At 39.0% G+C, this 16,843-nt stretch overlaps 1 protein-coding gene across 4 annotated transcripts in view; it reads left to right on the top strand.

Annotated features, from left to right (window-relative positions):
• The window catches only part of ANXA5 (annexin A5), a 57,414-nt gene extending 41,537 nt beyond the window's left edge, over positions 1 to 15,877 (top strand). For all 4 annotated transcript variants that reach the window (XM_068941666.1, XM_068941665.1, XM_068941668.1 and 1 more), the window contains 10 exons: positions 1,037 to 1,131; positions 2,230 to 2,343; positions 4,749 to 4,839; positions 5,854 to 5,933; positions 6,448 to 6,504; positions 9,949 to 10,042; positions 11,216 to 11,311; positions 11,838 to 11,896; positions 14,025 to 14,147; positions 15,321 to 15,877. In XM_068941666.1, coding sequence (XP_068797767.1) covers positions 1,037 to 1,131; positions 2,230 to 2,343; positions 4,749 to 4,839; positions 5,854 to 5,933; positions 6,448 to 6,504; positions 9,949 to 10,042; positions 11,216 to 11,311; positions 11,838 to 11,896; positions 14,025 to 14,147; positions 15,321 to 15,383 — 872 coding nt within the window. In that variant the 3' untranslated portion in view covers positions 15,384 to 15,877. The remainder of the gene's footprint in view (positions 1 to 1,036; positions 1,132 to 2,229; positions 2,344 to 4,748; positions 4,840 to 5,853; positions 5,934 to 6,447; positions 6,505 to 9,948; positions 10,043 to 11,215; positions 11,312 to 11,837; positions 11,897 to 14,024; positions 14,148 to 15,320) is intronic.
• Positions 15,878 to 16,843: the final 966 nt, after the last annotated feature.

Genomic DNA, 16,843 nt, shown 5'->3' on the forward strand with positions numbered 1-16,843 from the left:
TCCTGTCTGAACTTATTTTTTTATATTAGCAAACGAGGGTAGGGCGTGTGTCTACATGCTGCGGAGTGACAACCCCAGGACTGCAGGAGTCTGGGCATGTCCTAGTTCTGACTGTGCTGTTCTTAAGGGTGTTTATTTCTGGGAAAAAAGAAGGCGGTTTGCACGTTCCCAGTTTAAAATTTCAGACTCCGCGGGCTTGTCTGCACAAGGATTAGACTGCACAGTGAGTTAGACTGTGAATTTACAGGGCAAAACAGTAGAGAATCATATAGCTAGATGCTCTGTACTTGGAAAATGTGTGACAGCCCCTTCTAGTCTGAAAGTGAGTAAGCTCTGTTACAATTACCGTGTATAAAGAATACAAACACACAGAGTAAATGTAGACTAGCAAGTGGTCTGTAAACTCACTCTGTAGCTTTCTGACCCAAAACTTCCCTGTACTCACAGATGCTAATTTGCTACTTTCTTTCAAGCCTGCTGCAATAAACAGGGCACGAGGAGGAAATGCAATACACCTCAGCCCATTGACAAATTAAGTAGGACTAGTAAGATACTGTGCTATGAGGACTACTTTGCAAACTATTATATATAAAATGAAAATAGCTCCATACTTCCATGCTCTCGGGTATTTAAGGTCACTGGATGGAGTTTTGCTGGGAGGGGGCAGAGTATTTATTCTTTAAAAAAAAAAAACAAAAAAAATCCCTTGGAGACCCTGAAAGCAAGGCTCCTTTATAGAAATACAGACTGTGACTACATGTTTTACCTGGTGCCTGGGGGTGCTTGGAGCAATGTCTGGAACAGGGTACTGACCGAGAGCAATGCGTGGGTCCTCCAGCCATTGTTTTACTACAGCAGAATACCAAACCTGGATGTGCAGCTTGAGGTGTGGTGACATTTGTTACTTAAATGCTTCTGCTTTTTGTCAATGAATTGCTATTTTTAAAATATCTTTCATTACCATCTGAGTTTGTGCCGCTATTGTTTGTTTTTAGAAAATGTTTTTAATGGGTTGGTTTCCTTCTTTCTAATTCAGGGACTGATGAAGACACTATCCTGAAGATCCTTACCAGCAGAAACAACAGTCAGCGCCAAGAAATTGCATCTGCCTTTAAAACCTTATTTGGCAGGGTGAGAAGAAGAAGAATTAATTTAGAAATGAGCTGAATATGGCCTATGATGATCACTTGGAACTGTGAGGCACATACATCTGTAAAAAAAATTTCTCTGAAGAAAATCTAGTTTTGCTACTGTCTCCTCTTCCCCCCCCCCTCCCCCCAGTAATTCCTTAGTTGCTGGCTAGGTTAGAATATTTCATTTAGATTATCTCAGTAATGTGCTGTGACTTTCTTTTTCCATATGTCATTCAAATAGATGTTTTGGATCTGTTTTTGTGCAAAACCTCCTGTAGTTTCCTGTTATCATGCTTCTAGTACTGGCCTCATCCTTGGTATGGAAGGAATCATCCAATGTTTTGATGCCACAAATTGGTTTTGATCTACAGGGTGAAGTGACAGCAGTAAAAGGATTTTGTAGCGCTTTGGTTTCTGTCAGTTTTTATAGCTACCTAATGTTGTAGGAGAGGACAAGGCCAAGTATATTGGTAGATAAAGCCATAAGGTAGTTTAAAGCAAAGGGGATTTGTTTCACTCTTCAAGCATTGCTGGATCCTTTAACATCTTGACTGGCTAACCTTTGTTTCAATGGCAAGTGCAGCTAGCAATTAGGGTTTACACAATTTATTTATTGGTGTGTGTGTGTGTATATTTGTATATATATACACACACACCCCATATATATAAACAGATGAACCCTCTGTCCCAATTAGCATTAGCTACCAAACAAATCCAAAAGGCTGTGATTGGTAGTAGCCATTCCAACCTGCTTTCCTTTCTGACAGATTCTGTTATTTGCTGATATGAGTTATGTAGCTGTATATTGTTTCTGTTTTAAGCCCATCATTCCACCTTTCTGAAGATCACAGTTTTTTTTAACCTACAGACCAAAATATGTCTCAGGTTTACCAAATGCCTATATATGTTTCTCTTTGTCCTTCTTAGACTTTCGGCTACGTTTATTTCAGTGCAGGTGCCAGTTAAAATGAAAACGAGTCCTGTTTCTTGTGTTTTTTGATGCATCTCCAGTGTGTTCTGACTTGCGGACGTGCATGACATCCATTTGAAACGTTTAATCCTTGTGCATTACAGTACTGTGTTTGTTCTGCATTAGGATCTTGTAGATGACCTGAAATCAGAACTTACTGGCAAGTTTGAAACCTTGATGGTATCTTTGATGAGACCAGCATACATTTTTGATGCTCATGCACTGAAGCATGCCATCAAGGTAAGAGGACTGAGGGAAGGGCATGAATATATTATATGAAATGTTTGCTCTTGTTTTGTTGCTTATAAGTATGAACCTTCTGTTGGTAAGAGGAATGCTAATAGAAGTCTTCTCTTCTTACAATTAGGAAAGTTATGCTAACGCTTGCTAATATGGTTAATGCCATGGTTTTAATTAGTTTCTTATTTATGCTAATAGCTTATTAGAAGTATATGAGAAATCTAGTCTGTGTAATGTTTTATGTGAAATAATTTTCATAAGAAACTATATATAATTATAAGAGGATAGTGTCACTGTCTCTGTTCATTGCAACTTTTGTAGCGTGGGACTTATTCCTTCTAATGTAGGTATAATGAGTCTGTGTGTGTTACTAATCCTTTTTGCTGCTGAAGTGCAGTGCTGAAGTTTGGTGTACGCTAGATGTTTCGTTGTGAGCGACACAGGGTTCGGCTATGCAGCTGTATGCATCGGCTGCAAATTGGTTCAAGGCATTTCATTAAAGTGTGGGTTTTGGCTGCCTGTTGTTGACTATTATTTAAGCTAGAGAGCTTTTTATACCTGATGAAGTACGGTCTACCTTCAAAAATGATGAGCTAGCATGCTTGTGTAAAACTCATGTCTGGGACCAAATTTTTTTTTTTTTTTTTTTGGGAATGCATTTTAAAAGCTGCCTCCAGTTATACAAAGGGAAGAACTGATAACCCTGTCAGTGTTACCGTTCTAACGTTTCTCTCTTTAGCTAATGCATTTGGTACCTTTTGGGGAAGAAGAGGTAAACAGAAAATTTATGATCTTTTTCCTTCCTACTTTTTCCTCTGTCACATCTGATTGCTATCATCAGTCTGTGGGCATTCAGGAAGTGGATGTCCCTGAACTGGTTGCAGAACCTGTTGATTAATGTAGGGGACGGTGAACTTGACACTGTGTCAGCTAGTGCTTGGTTGGGTGGCACTTATGCGTAAGCTCCCAAGATCCTTGATGACGACCTGGTTAATATGTAGACTGTAGTCAACTGTGTAAACTAGCGCACATGAACCTATGACCCAGCAAATAGTATCTTAGATAACAGAAAATTTGAATTCTGGAATTTTCTGTAATACCTCTTTGTCATGGGGAAAGGGGAGATAGCACCTGACAAAGAAACCAGTAAAGCTCTGTTGACTAAAAGGGGGGAGGGGGGAATCCCCAAACTCCTTTTGTTGATTTAAGAGCTGAAGACTGACAGGGAAATGAGGGAACAGACGGGTGTGGGAGGGAAAACAGAGATAGTGAAACAAGAGTGTTTTTGTTAACCGTCACTTGAAATAAACAATGTTACGCATGAGATCATAGGATTTCAGAGAATGTATCTGTGCAGGAAAAGATGTTGATACTAGCTGCAGTTCAGCTCAGGTGGGTAGCAACAAAGAAGACAACCTGATAGCACAGATTTCAGTGCAAGGTAACGCTCTGGCTAAGAGCATAAAGTCTGTGTTGAAGCTTGTGCTATCTGTTTTCACAACTGCTGCTGCTTAGGCTCCCTAGATTATAACTAATGTAACTAGGCCTGCTTTTCTTGTTCAGTAGACGTGTTCTTAAAACAATCTGTATTTTGTAAAGCATTACGTGTGTAGTCTGGTAGTTTTTTTTTTTTTTAATATATTTGCAGAGAATTAGCATACAGATATTCTTTATGGGGAGAATTGTGAATAATATACTGCAGCAAAATATACACAGTATTGTAACTGAGCGTTGTTTTTTGAAAGGACTCCTTTTGAAGTGTAAACAGCAAATGCCTATTCTTATAAGCAAAGTAGATTCTGACACGTGGAAACATGAGATTGCCTTGGCTTTTGTAAATTTTATGCTTGCAAAACTGGGAAGTGTCTCTTGTGCCCTCCTGTAATTATAGAGCAGTGACTTAAACTATCTGAGTGCCTGAATTAGCAATTCTATTGTAAAAAGTGTGTTTGCAGCGTGTCAGGCTGGATGTAAACATAACAGTTCATATAAGGGTGAGGATCATTCCTGGGTGCCTCTACATTTGTGTGTGTACTAGAGAGTGAAAGAGAGCATGTGAACTAGAGTTAAGATGGAAACCGTCATTGTACACATTCAGTCACCTTGATGTCACTGGCTGTAATAGCAAAGAACTGAGTTATATCTGTGTGCGCTTGAATGTGGAAGGCCGCATCTGAAACCCATAGTAGTGGGCCTTAAACGTGGATTTGGTTTTGAAAGCAATCAATCCAAAACTGGATGAAAAATCTAATTTCCAATGCTCCCAAAATATAACAGATAAGAAGAAAATGATTTTTCTCTCTGCAGTCCAGGTGTATAAGCTGATTCGTGCTTGTGATTGTGTAAAGGAATGCTCATCTTCTTTTTGTTAATCTATCAATGGATTTTTATTTGCCTCCCTCTAGGGAGCAGGAACCAATGAGAAAGTGCTGACTGAAATTCTTGCCTCCAGAACACCCGCAGAAGTGCAGAACATAAAACAGGTTTATCTACGAGGTAAAATTCAGTAGAAAATAAACCTCTGGGTTCTCCTTTCAAGTCTCTCAATATGGTTTTCATGCCTATTTCAAATAAGGGCCATCTGTGAACCAAGGGGTGTTTCCAGCAACTGGAATTTTTGTTCTGCTGGTTTGGGAAACTTCATACTGTAAGAAGTCTGGGGTTTGGATTGTAAACTAAATTCCTTCTTATTTTACAGCTCTAACTGGGATGTAAAATTTAATGTTTTATGATTTATAGTTAGAATTCCTTCAGCTATTTTTCTTCCACGCGTTATCTTCATCCCTTTAACCAAAATGGGATTTTAGTGATTGGAAACTGGCACCACGTAAAGAAATGGAAGCATGTTTTTTGCTTCCTGCTGAGCACTGTGTTCAGATGCATTTGTGCTGAAGCAAGTGCAACTTTTGGTTTAGTTGGCATATTTCTAGATTTGAGCTGAACCACAGAAATATCCACAGGAGTATGGGTTTTCCCTCTGTAATTTATTTGTATTTATTTATTTTTTTAAAGCCAGTGTTTAATTCGGCACATTATTTCTTTTGTATCTATCCAGCTTCCTGCCACGCAATAAATTCTCATGTCTGAATAACGTTCAAGACAAAACTTAGGGTTCCCAAGGACAAAGCTTATTGATGCCGTTAAGTCTTGCAAGCAAAATGAGGCTTTTCTGGGCTCCCACTCACTAGGCTACTGTATTTCAGCGTAACAGCTGATTTGTGTGCCCTTTAGTTCCTTTAGGAGCTGACCTGTTTATAGCACTCTATATTTTGTAATATTTTGGGCAATCAGCTCCTGATACGAGGTTTGAGATGCTATCTTTTTGCCTCTCTTTTACAATAATGTTAGGTTATAAGTGAAGGTAGACGTGTGTCTTTGGGTTATTAAAGATATTTCTGATAAATGATTCCACAGGCTGTGAGTCAAATACGCTCTTTGCTTTTCCTTTTTTTCCTCATAAAAGTCCTGAGGGAGCCTGCAAGGTGCTGAATAGGTATTGTTCTTTTTCAGAATATGAGGCCAACTTGGAGGATAAGATCACAGGAGAAACATCAGGCCATTTTCAGAGACTGCTGGTGGTCCTGCTGCAGGTCAGTATCTATATGTGTATGTGTAGAGTAGACACTGAAATGCTGGGCTGCAGGGCTCTGCCACTGCTGTGGTGTGCAGCAAGCTGGCTGAAATTATACCTACTCCTGCTCACTATTTCATTTCTGCTTTCATGTTTGACACTTCTTGCTTACTGTCCTGGAATTCTAGACAGACCTTGGCAACAGGCAGGATTGGTTCTGAAACTGAATAACTTCCACTAATTTGACAGGGTCAATCTGAAGCTCTGTTATAGGCCATTTCCACAGCACTGGCCTGAAAAACTTCTGTGATGCATGTCGGTATAGCAGAGGGCATGTTGGTTTTGAAGATAATGGGAGAACAGAACATTTATTTCATTACACTGTATGCAAGCAGGAAGGAAAAATAAGATTCATTTTGGAGAAGATACATTACAGATTGACTTCTCACAGAAACTCTTACAGGCTGAACATAACAGATTAGTTGTTTTTTGATTCGACTATCAGTGTAATAACTTCTACAAATTCTCTTTAGGCGAATAGAGATCCTGATGGCAGAGTTGATGAGGGCCTTGTTGAGCAGGATGCTCAGGTGGGTGAATGATTTCTTTTTTTCCCTCTAGGCTGTTTTTACCCATTGTCTTGCAAAGAGAGTACACAGATGTGAGGGAAGAAGTTTTTGGTGTTTCTTTTTTTAAAATACATTTTGCTGCGTTTTTATGCATTCTGGACGAACAAAGTGGAAACACTGGGATCAAGCTTTTGGGCACTTCCACGTTTTAGTGTAAACTGTGTCCTGTTTTGCTTATTACTTCATGAGGTGCCTAGATAGCACAGTGACTAGGTCACTGGAAGAAAGACTTATGGATGCTGAGTTACGATAGTCAGAGACCACCTGCTGGAAAACTCAGAGAGTTCATTCCTTAATAACTGACTTGGGCTTCTTTCTGATTTCAAGACTTACTTAGCACATGTCATGTAATAGCCAGAGGAATATTAACGCTGTTCAGTAGGAGATGCCTCTAGAGATAGTGAAATATGAAAAAGAGAAAATATTTCGAATGTTTTGCTTTACTGTAACCACATGACAGTCCCAGAATTGCCACCAAAGAGTTTCTAGGAACCTGCCTGTTGCCCTCGTGGAATATTTTCCAAGGGTTTGTCACTGATTACTAAGCCTGTATTCCAGACAGGAAGAGGAATACCAGCAGAAAGCTGGCAACCTCGATGCAGTCTTTCGCTGGATTGTGTTGGCTTTGTTGTTAGTTGTAGTAATGGTTAGTATTTCAGCAGTTTGATTACAGAGCTTGTTTTATGAATGTTTCATCTCAGCGATGTTGGATAGCTCTGAGCTAGACATTTGTGCTCATAGATTGTCAACTGAGATGACATAATATATGGATTGCTCAGAAAAGGTGAGAGGGAAGAGAAGCAGAATACTAGATCAATAAAACATTTTATTGATAGCAGTGCAAGTTGGGGAGCGATATTGGCAAAATGTATCTTACCAGCACAGGCCTATCCTTTGTTATGGAAATCCAGAAAGCATAATTCTCCTGCTATTAAATTTAAAATTTTCAGCCCATGGGAAACCAGAGACTTGAAATTAGCGAGACAAATGCTCGATCACTAACTAGATTGTTTATGAAGCTGCTGGGCTTACATAATTGAAGAAAGCTGTGAACCACAGGCCTCTGTAGATAGATTCTTCTTGGCCTCTTTAATAGAAGTTAAACTGCATCTAAATTTAGGAGGCACCATACCGATGTGCAGAAAATGTCCTGATTTTCTGAATGGTCTCTGGGGTTTGTGTGCATTTGGCTTGAGCTGGGACCCATACAGAGAAGTGTTCTGTCATGTTTCTCTTAAATGATATCTTTACATTCAACACCTAACATAGCTGAAACAGATTCAGATAACTTTCTAATTATGGCCAGCTACAGATGCTCAGAATTGAGGTACATGACAGTGCAAATATAAGACCATATTTTTGGCTTCCAAATGTTTGTATCTTGATATGATAATCTGGGAAGAGTATTATACCTTAGAGAGCAACCTTTTTATTCAATGGTGTTTTTTAATGTTTTTGTCTGTGATCACTAAACATGCATTAATTTGAAGGATTTGGGGAAAAGGCAGTTGAGACAGTACAAATATGCAGGGAAGTCGTAAGGTTTTTCTGAGAATACTTGAAGGAGAAAGTTAAACTTTTTAGAAGAGATTCTGTGAATATCACTTGTTTTAAATTTTGCAATTGAGGTACTTTTTAAATATTGCACAGTGGAAGTCGAGGTATCTTTTGAATATTGCATATTGGCAAGGCATGTGAAAATTTAAAGTAACACTAATAAAGCTAATAAAAGAAAAGTCTTAGCTGTTTTTACAGTTATGAACTGTTGCTTCTGGTAAGATCCACATGAATGGCACCTAGCTTATCATCTGTTTCTAACTTATTCGTAAATAAATACATATCCCTGGTTGTAAAACTCTTTACTTGGATAGATTTGTCAGATATTTGAACCATCATTCAACAGAATACATTTTACGAAAGCCGCTAAACCACATTGGTGGTTTAATTTGGAAGAAGAACATTTATGTGTCATGGTGGGAGAATGTATGGAGATCTACTACTTGCCGTTAAGAAAACGTTTCAAGTAACATGTGAGATCAGGCTTGGTGAGCGTGCTTCAGACCTAAGATATTGTCTCTAAAACTCTCCATTTGTAACAGTGCTTTACTCCAGGGGAACTAAAGGTAGGAAAGTATAACTAGCTGTATAAAATCTGGCCCGAATCTAGATGTTAATCACTGTTAGAACTTGCATAAAGTGCATAAATTTCCAGTGTTACCGAAGAAATGTATTCAAGCAGTTTGTAAAATGTTGTGGCAGGACTTCCAGTTTGCTACTGGATGGAGAGTACTGGTAGTCAGTCAAAGAACATAGCAAATTTTTTTGGAAATATCCTTGCAATGACTAAGTACAGGGGCTTTATCCAGGCTGTTGTGCTTTGTACCTTTAATGTTAAAAAGAGCCAGCAGTGGTTATACCAAATGCGTTTTGGGTAGGATTGTAGGATAAACATGAATAGGAAATTCATAACATTGCATTCAGTTTTTTTACAACATAGACAGACAGATGGTTGAGAGTGTGGCTGTGCTGCAAATTTGGTTGTGTGGGTTTTTCAAGAAAATATTCGACTGTCTGAATACAGATTCTATTTGCTTGCCCTCTGCTCACTGAGGAGCGAGGGGGGAAAAAAAAAAAAGCTAAGTACTACCAAAAAAGCTATATGCTACAATATATACAAATATTTCTCCTTGTAATGTGTTTAGCACACAATTTGGAAGAAGTCTTCTGAGCTTCAGGAAAAGGAGCTTATTTCGTTTTCTGATTTTTCTATTATTTATCTCAATTTTTGGAAGTGTTTCATTTTCCTAAAGGCTGCTTGTGTCCAAATAGCTGTTCACATTGAAGAGGGAGTTGCCGGAGGAGCAGTGAATGTGCTCTAAAATGATTTGTTATCAATATCATTTCCTATGGTGAAGAATTGAACAGTCTAAAAATCCTTTTTCTGAGAGCATCTAAATGCATCTGACCCTTCTTTTTGTGGAAAACTTCCTTCTTGGCCAGCTCAGCATGGTTTTCCCATTGACATAAGTCGTCATAGAATAAAGGTTTGGCCTGTCTGATTTGAAAGGGAAAAAAAAAAAAACAGCATTAGGAATGGATTTTATTTCCTGTATTATCACAGTTCCAGAAGGCTTCACACTTACAAAAGGGACTTTGTGCACAGTAAATTTTAGGACAGTGTTATTCATGTAAATGCTTTCACAGTCAATTTCAGAATGTATTGTTTATTCCTTTATAAAGTCAATTATTTTTATATATATATATGTATATATAGTAAGAGATTAAAAAAATGTATAACTTGTTAGTAAATTTATTGCTTCTTAGAGTGAGACAACTGGAGCTTTTCAACAGGGTGTGTGGGCACATAACAAATGCTGTAGTTTTAATCTCTTGAATTTACAACAGGTCTTGTTTAGGGCTGGGGAGCTGAAATGGGGAACAGATGAAGAAAAGTTCATCACCATCTTGGGAACCCGAAGCGTTTCCCATTTAAGGAGGGGTAGGTAAATATGGTTCAAGTATAACTGAACTACAGCTTGAAATCTCTGTGCTCCCCAGCTGCTGGTAGAAACAGTAGAAAAGCTGTTTCTGCTATTGCATTTGTGAAGCCCAGCAACCTTTATTCACCTCTTCCCTCTGTCTAATAAATGTAATTTTGTCTCCTATAACTTATTTCCCCATAGCAAGAAGCAGCTCCAATCTACTGTTTGAAGGAGTGGTGCAATAGAACTGAGGGACAGCTGGAGTGTGTCTTTCTGGATGCTTTTTTTTTTCCCCCCCCTTTTGAAAGAGGTCATGCCAAAGAAGTGATGCTGAAAGTCTGTTAAGAATCACCATTATCTGATGGAGATCCAGTTCTGAAAATATCAACCCTATTATAGGTGCATATTTTATTAGGCGTTAATAAAGAGACAATAGATTTCCTCCCCCCCCCCCCCCCCTTGTTCATAAGTGTTTTTTACCAAGCTCTTTAGGCATTTGGAAACAGTGATCAGAAAGTTTTGCTTTGGTTCTTCAGTCTTTTTGTTTTTCCTTTATCTTTGTACTCATTGAATTTTCAAAGTAAATTTAGGTTGTGATTTTCATTGTTTAATTTTTCACCACTATTTCCATTAAAGTAATTCTAAAGCTTGTTTTGATGCATCCAACGTTTACTTAGCACTACAGAAATGCAAGATTTCAAAGAAGGGAAAACCCAAGTCTTATAGGTACTCATGAACACAGAATTTGAATAGACTGCCAATAGGACGGTTTGTCTGCACACAGTTAATCGGGTGTAGTAGCCCAGTGAGGAGGGGAAGAGCTTTCTGTGGAAGTAAGGTGGCCGATCCCATTAGATAGTGTCAACATCATTCTTGTTTTCCATAAACTGTTGGTGCCAGCTGAAATTCCGGCCAATGATAGCTGCTCCCTGGGAAAAATGCTTGTCATTTCCTACAACTTTCCCTTTTCCCCCTTCTCTCTCCTTCCCGCACCCTCTCATTGAATAGTTTATAGAGTAGCAACTCGGTAGGAAATAGATATTTAAAATAGGGCAGAGGGAAGACTGAGTGGAAAATAGCATCTGAACAGCGGGTAGTGAGGTATAGATAGAATTAACCTGTACTGAGGAGGATGCTGGGAGGAATAGCAGCTATACATGTGACTGTATGTACACTTTCTTGTTTTCCAGTGTTTGACAAATACATGACTATTTCTGGCTTTCAAATTGAAGAAACCATTGACCGTGAAACCTCTGGTGATTTGGAGAAGCTGCTTCTGGCAGTTGGTAATTAACTGTCTTACTAGATCTAGGACTGACCTTTTTTCATTTACTCCCTAGCCCCCTTAAACTACAGCTGTATAAGTGGCTTGAAGACATGCTTCCTTCTCAAGTCATTCCACTGGGATCTATTTTTATATTTAGAAAATAAGCCTTTACTCTTCCTTTAATACGTGGGTGGGTGTGAGGGGGTGAACTCCATGCTGTGCAGCCATGTGCACCTGCACCAGAAAGTGAGGCAAAATTCTGCCTTCGTTTGTATTCCTGGCAGCTCACTTAAGACGATGTCACAGTGGACTTGTAACCAGTGGTAGAATTTGGCTAGCAAGGTTTCTTTTCTAATATAAAAACATGATCCATTCTAAATCCTAAGAACCCAAAGAGTTGTAGCAGGAGTTAGTTACCTGTAAACTTAATTTTCCAAACTGGAGACAGCGATCCGGAAAAAAACACAGCTACCTTATCTTGCCAGAAAAAGATTATCCTTCATTTTGAATAGCAATCGTTAATTAATTTTTTTGGTCTTTTTTAGTGAAATGCATCCGAAGTGTTCCTGCCTATTTCGCCGAGACTCTGTATTATTCTATGAAGGTAAATATATGGTTTCTATACATCACTTTTCCTCTCTTCCAGCTACAGTTCTTCTCCATTTCATCTATTCTTTCACTGCAAATAGCAACAGGATATTGTGTCACAAAGCTTATGCAAAAGGTTTTGGGGGCTGTAGATCTGGGACAGGCTACAAAGAGTTCATAAGCTTTTCAAGTTCGTTGTGGAAGTTTGTTGGACCCTAAACGTTTCACAGGAAACACTGGTTTGAACAGCTAGTTTTGAACTTGATCTTGTGATGCTGGAAAACTGCTGGCTAGATCCACGAAGCATGTTCAGCTAAATAAAGACTACAGTATCTTTATGTGGTAGATATATTTAGAAAGGAAAGATGACCAAAAGCCAAAATGCAGATTGTGCTATGGATCTTTCTTTTGGAGATGAGTATTTACAGACTGGAGTTGCAGTTAGCTTTAAAACCCATTTTAAGGGCTATCTATCCCATTTTGAGAAGCAAAGGAAACTTGCCAGAGAAGATAGAAGAACTTAAACAATTTACAGTGAAGACTTATGGTTAAAGATTCCATACGGGGACCTCATGGGAACCCTGTCAGCTACACAGCTGTTTCTCTGATGGCTTTGCCTTCCCTCAGATGGGAAGAGATAAGAAGGCAAACTGTATTTGTAACTCACATTGGCTAATATTAAGTCAAACACTAGGAAAGAGTTTTCATGCAAGTTCTGAAGGCTTACCCCCTTCACCCCTTCCTGAAAAGCACTTGAAATATTTGTCACCAGATGGCTATGTTGATGAGGTGTCAGCATGAGAATTAATGGAAAGAGATGAAATGATAGCTTAATTTTGTTAAAAGCTGCTTTACTGCTTTATAGAGATCGGTGTAAAATAAGATTCAAATGGGAAAATATAAAATATTAGTATGCTGAACTGTATGAGGAGCAATTGCTTCTTTCAAGAATGCAATAGAAAATCTTTCTCTATGGGTTTAGGAATCTCTTAACTGTCTATTATGAGGGGTCTGCTTTCTCTATCAGTCCATTGGTGAAATCCAATTTTTTAAATTTTATTAATAACAATCCTTGAGCACTCTACACGAGAAAGCTCTCTATCATTTATAACTTCAGCAGAGAATTTGCAGCTCTAATTTATCAGTGTGACATGACTGAGTCTAATGTACTCTCATGTGCTGAGTCTGCTTTCATGATTAGGTGGGGCAGATCTTGACTTCTACCGTGTTTAATGTCAAATTCTACTCGGAAACCACTGTACTCTTGGCATAATTTTTGAGCAGCTTTAGGGCATTTTTTTAGATGTAATCCAAGAATATTACACCCATTCTTGTAATCCAAGAATATTACACCCATTCTGAGAACTGAGTGACTGAGTGGCCCTGGAGATTAGGGAAACTCTGCCAAGCCTTTCCTTGAGGTGCGCTAGCAGAACAATATGTAGAAATTTGTATTGCTTCAGCTTGCCTTGAGTCTGACTTGTCTGAGCAGGAGGGGTCAGGGTGTTAGTCTAGCACTGCTTCCCATCACAAAACTCAAACTTCTAAAGAAATAAAGTCAAATAGAAGAATGGAGCGTGTTTGCATGGCTGGAAAAGGCTTATTATGAAGTTCACTTTCATAATAGACAGATAGATAATTTGTGGAATGGTTTGTTCTGCCTGTGTCTTGCTGTACAATAATTTACATGCTTTCCATTAGTCATTGTTAGGATTTATGTATGCACTTCCAGAAGCCGCTGTGGTTGATTGAAAGGGTAATTTAAGAATCACCCCTGTGATTCTGATTGTGGTGGTCAGATATACTACTGTATAATCTTGGAAATGGATTATTCAGAATTTGTCTGAGCATTCAGAGTTGAAGCCTATGAAGATAAAACATGAAATAAGAGGTCTGATGGTACGCCACTTTATAGGAGTCCAGGGCTTTGAGCACTTTGCATGGTCAGTCCTCTGTTCTCCACGCTGTGGTGTGAATGTGTTATGATACTATCTGAAATATTCTCCGTTTTGGAGTAGAAATCTCACGCAGGTTTTGAGGTGTCATCTGCTTTCTTCTTGCACCCTGATCGTATGTATCTGCTGTTTCATCACAACATCTATCCAGAACAAACTCATACTGTAATGTTAAACTTTTCTTTTTAGGGGGCTGGCACTGATGATGAGACCCTGATCAGAGTCATGGTTTCAAGGAGTGAAATTGATCTGCTGGATATTAGACAAGAACTCAGAAAGAATTTTGCAAAATCCTTGCATCAAATGATTCAGGTAAGATTGCTGTTCTGTTGTCAGAGAAATTAGAGGCAACTGGGATGTTGTTTCCACTGTTGTTTGTTGAAAGAAGTTTATGGTGGGGGGCAGATGTGCTTAGAGCTGGTCAACACGGCGTACTCGGAGCAGTGTTGACTGGGCTGCAGTAACATAGTGTTACTGAAGTGGAAGACGCTTCCTATGAAAAGCTAAAAGTTTCTTTCCAGTGTTCTCTAGGAAAACAAACGCAGTCATATGAAATCATCGTTACTCATCTTTTTCCATTCTTAACTGCTGCTTCACTTTTTCTTGACTGGGTTCCTTCTAATTTTCAGAGCTTTGGAGAGGATGCTGGCACCAGAGGAAATAGCTTTGGGGTTGGGAGTTTGTATTATCATGAGGTTGTAGTTTCAACCTCAGATTGTGATGAGGAACCTTTTGTGCTGTTTCAAAAGAGAAACAAATTCGCTGCAGAATCATTATCTGAATCATAATATCCTCTGAGTGGATGGGAAGAAGCAGGAAGGTTAAGAGCGAGCAGGAAATCCAAAGCCAGCTGTCACAGGATGGTTACGTATTTGCTGTAAAGTTGAAGCCAAAATACTTTTTCCCTAGGAAAATTTTCAAGGTGTTTTCTGTTTGTTTGTTTGTTTTTAGCACTGCTCTTTACCCTGTTCTGTTCTTATTCCTTACTTGATGCTCTCTGTTCTTCTGGGTTGCGTTGCTTTTAACGTTGTCAGTCAGGCCCCAACAGGCATCCACTGGAGTTTGTGGCAGAGTTTCCCCTTAGGTCTAGGGAGCAGGGTGGGGCCCTTTCTAAGTGACAGCAGATGCACTTTGAACACTTAAAGGCCATTGTTTTGTGGTGCTGCTGCGGGCTTCTCCTTTGTTTGGTCTCTCTCACTTGCACATGAATGATTTCTAATATGCAATAGGTAGTGCAGTTCTAGTAAAGTGAGTTTAAAGCTTTCAGAAGCTTTTAGTGTTTCTAAAAGTCTGTCTGTGTAAATATAACTCGTAATATAAGAGGCAGAGAATTTCCTTGCATCATTCCTGAGTGGAGAGTCATCCAAGTGGATTTCCTGTGGGTGGGACATCCACAGGATAATCTGCTGGAGTCCTCCTCGGCTGCTGCTTTTCTTTCCATTTCTGTGGTTGTGACTCATGGTGATTGGTCTATTATGTTAACAGAAAGATACGTCTGGGGACTACAGGAAAGCACTCCTGCTCCTCTGTGGTGGAGATGATGAGTAATGCTGGCAGTGACACGAAGGATTTGTTGTACTCTAGCTTTGCAGTCCTTTGCAGTTAGCATGTCCAGCTAAGATTTTGTATGTTAATGCTTTATGGCTGTTAGAATTTATACTCGTATCACACTCGTTTTAAAAACAAGCATATTGTTATGCAAATGATAGCCAGTCCCTTTTCCTCCTGACATCCCAACTTCCAGGAATTTCAAGTGCCTTCTGTGAGTATGGGGGTGTTCTCTTCATGGAAGATGGGTACTGAGCACAGAACTTGGTTCTTTTTAAGTGTTTTGCTGCCATAGGGAAAAATAATCAAGCATTTCACTAATAATTTAAAAATGTTTTGCTCTTATTCCTTACATTTCCATTGAATGTTAAGCTAGCTCTAACATTGCAAATGAAGAAAAGATATCCTTTGTATGTAATATTTGAATGAATTTGCTAAACGTAATGCAAGCAGTCATTGGAAATCTAAAGGACCAATAAATTTTTTCCCTCTCAGCACAACTGTGTGTGTTTTTTTTAATGGACAAAGATCAGTTTTCCCTCCCCAGGTCATATGATTCCACCACTTCAAACAGTTGGTATATTTTTCCTCCTACTTTGTAGAGTTGTAAGTATATAGGATGTTTTCTAGCTGCATGTCATGATACCTTGTCTGCTAGTGGGCAGTATATTGATACTATGTTAATATTGCTGTTCCAAATAGTTGGGATACCAAATTACTAATGTCTACAGGGCATGGCATTCCTGTTTTGTGCTGCTTGCTTGTGCACTTGCTCGCTCGCTCTCTCTGTCTCTCTCTCTTTCTTTTTTTCTCCCCTCTTCCTTTTTTTCTTCCTCCAAAGCTTGAGGGAAGGAAGGAAAGCTGTTAACACAGTGCCAAAGTAGAGCAGATGTGTGGCACTTGTAGGACTGCCTGAAGACTTCTGCGGTAAGTGAAGAAGAGATCTGTATATCAGGAGTCTTGGGAGAAAGGAGATGATTGCAGCACCCTCCTCTTGTTGGGCTCACAGGGAGCAAGGCATAGTGTGAACGAAACGCCCATCTGCTGTATAGGCTGCATTAAATTCACTACTGTTAGTTTACCATTCATGGCTAGCTCTGAAAATTGAATAGACATGTGTGATGGAGAAAAAAAGAGACTTGTTTCATGCATTAGATTTAGAGCTGTAGTATTTAGATCTCTTAGCTTATTGGTCAGTCAATATTTCAGCTGTAGAAACTGCACATTTTTAATAGTCCTGTTGAAATGGATTCTTCACAGATTATTAACAGCTTATACCCTTTAAAATTGAGTAAATGCAAAGTTTTAAATTTCTGGTTGAAATTATAGCAGTCATGATAGCTTGCTAATAAGTACTTGGTTTTCAGGGTAAAATTTTGTTAACTAAAGCCTAATCCATTCTAAAACCTTCTTTTTTCAATATTTTCCTGTCTCCGTCTCTCGGACCTCTTTCTTCCCTG

The sequence above is a fragment of the Struthio camelus genome, chromosome 4, assembly GCF_040807025.1.
Source record: "Struthio camelus isolate bStrCam1 chromosome 4, bStrCam1.hap1, whole genome shotgun sequence".
In the NCBI taxonomy this organism is placed as follows: domain Eukaryota; kingdom Metazoa; phylum Chordata; class Aves; order Struthioniformes; family Struthionidae; genus Struthio; species Struthio camelus.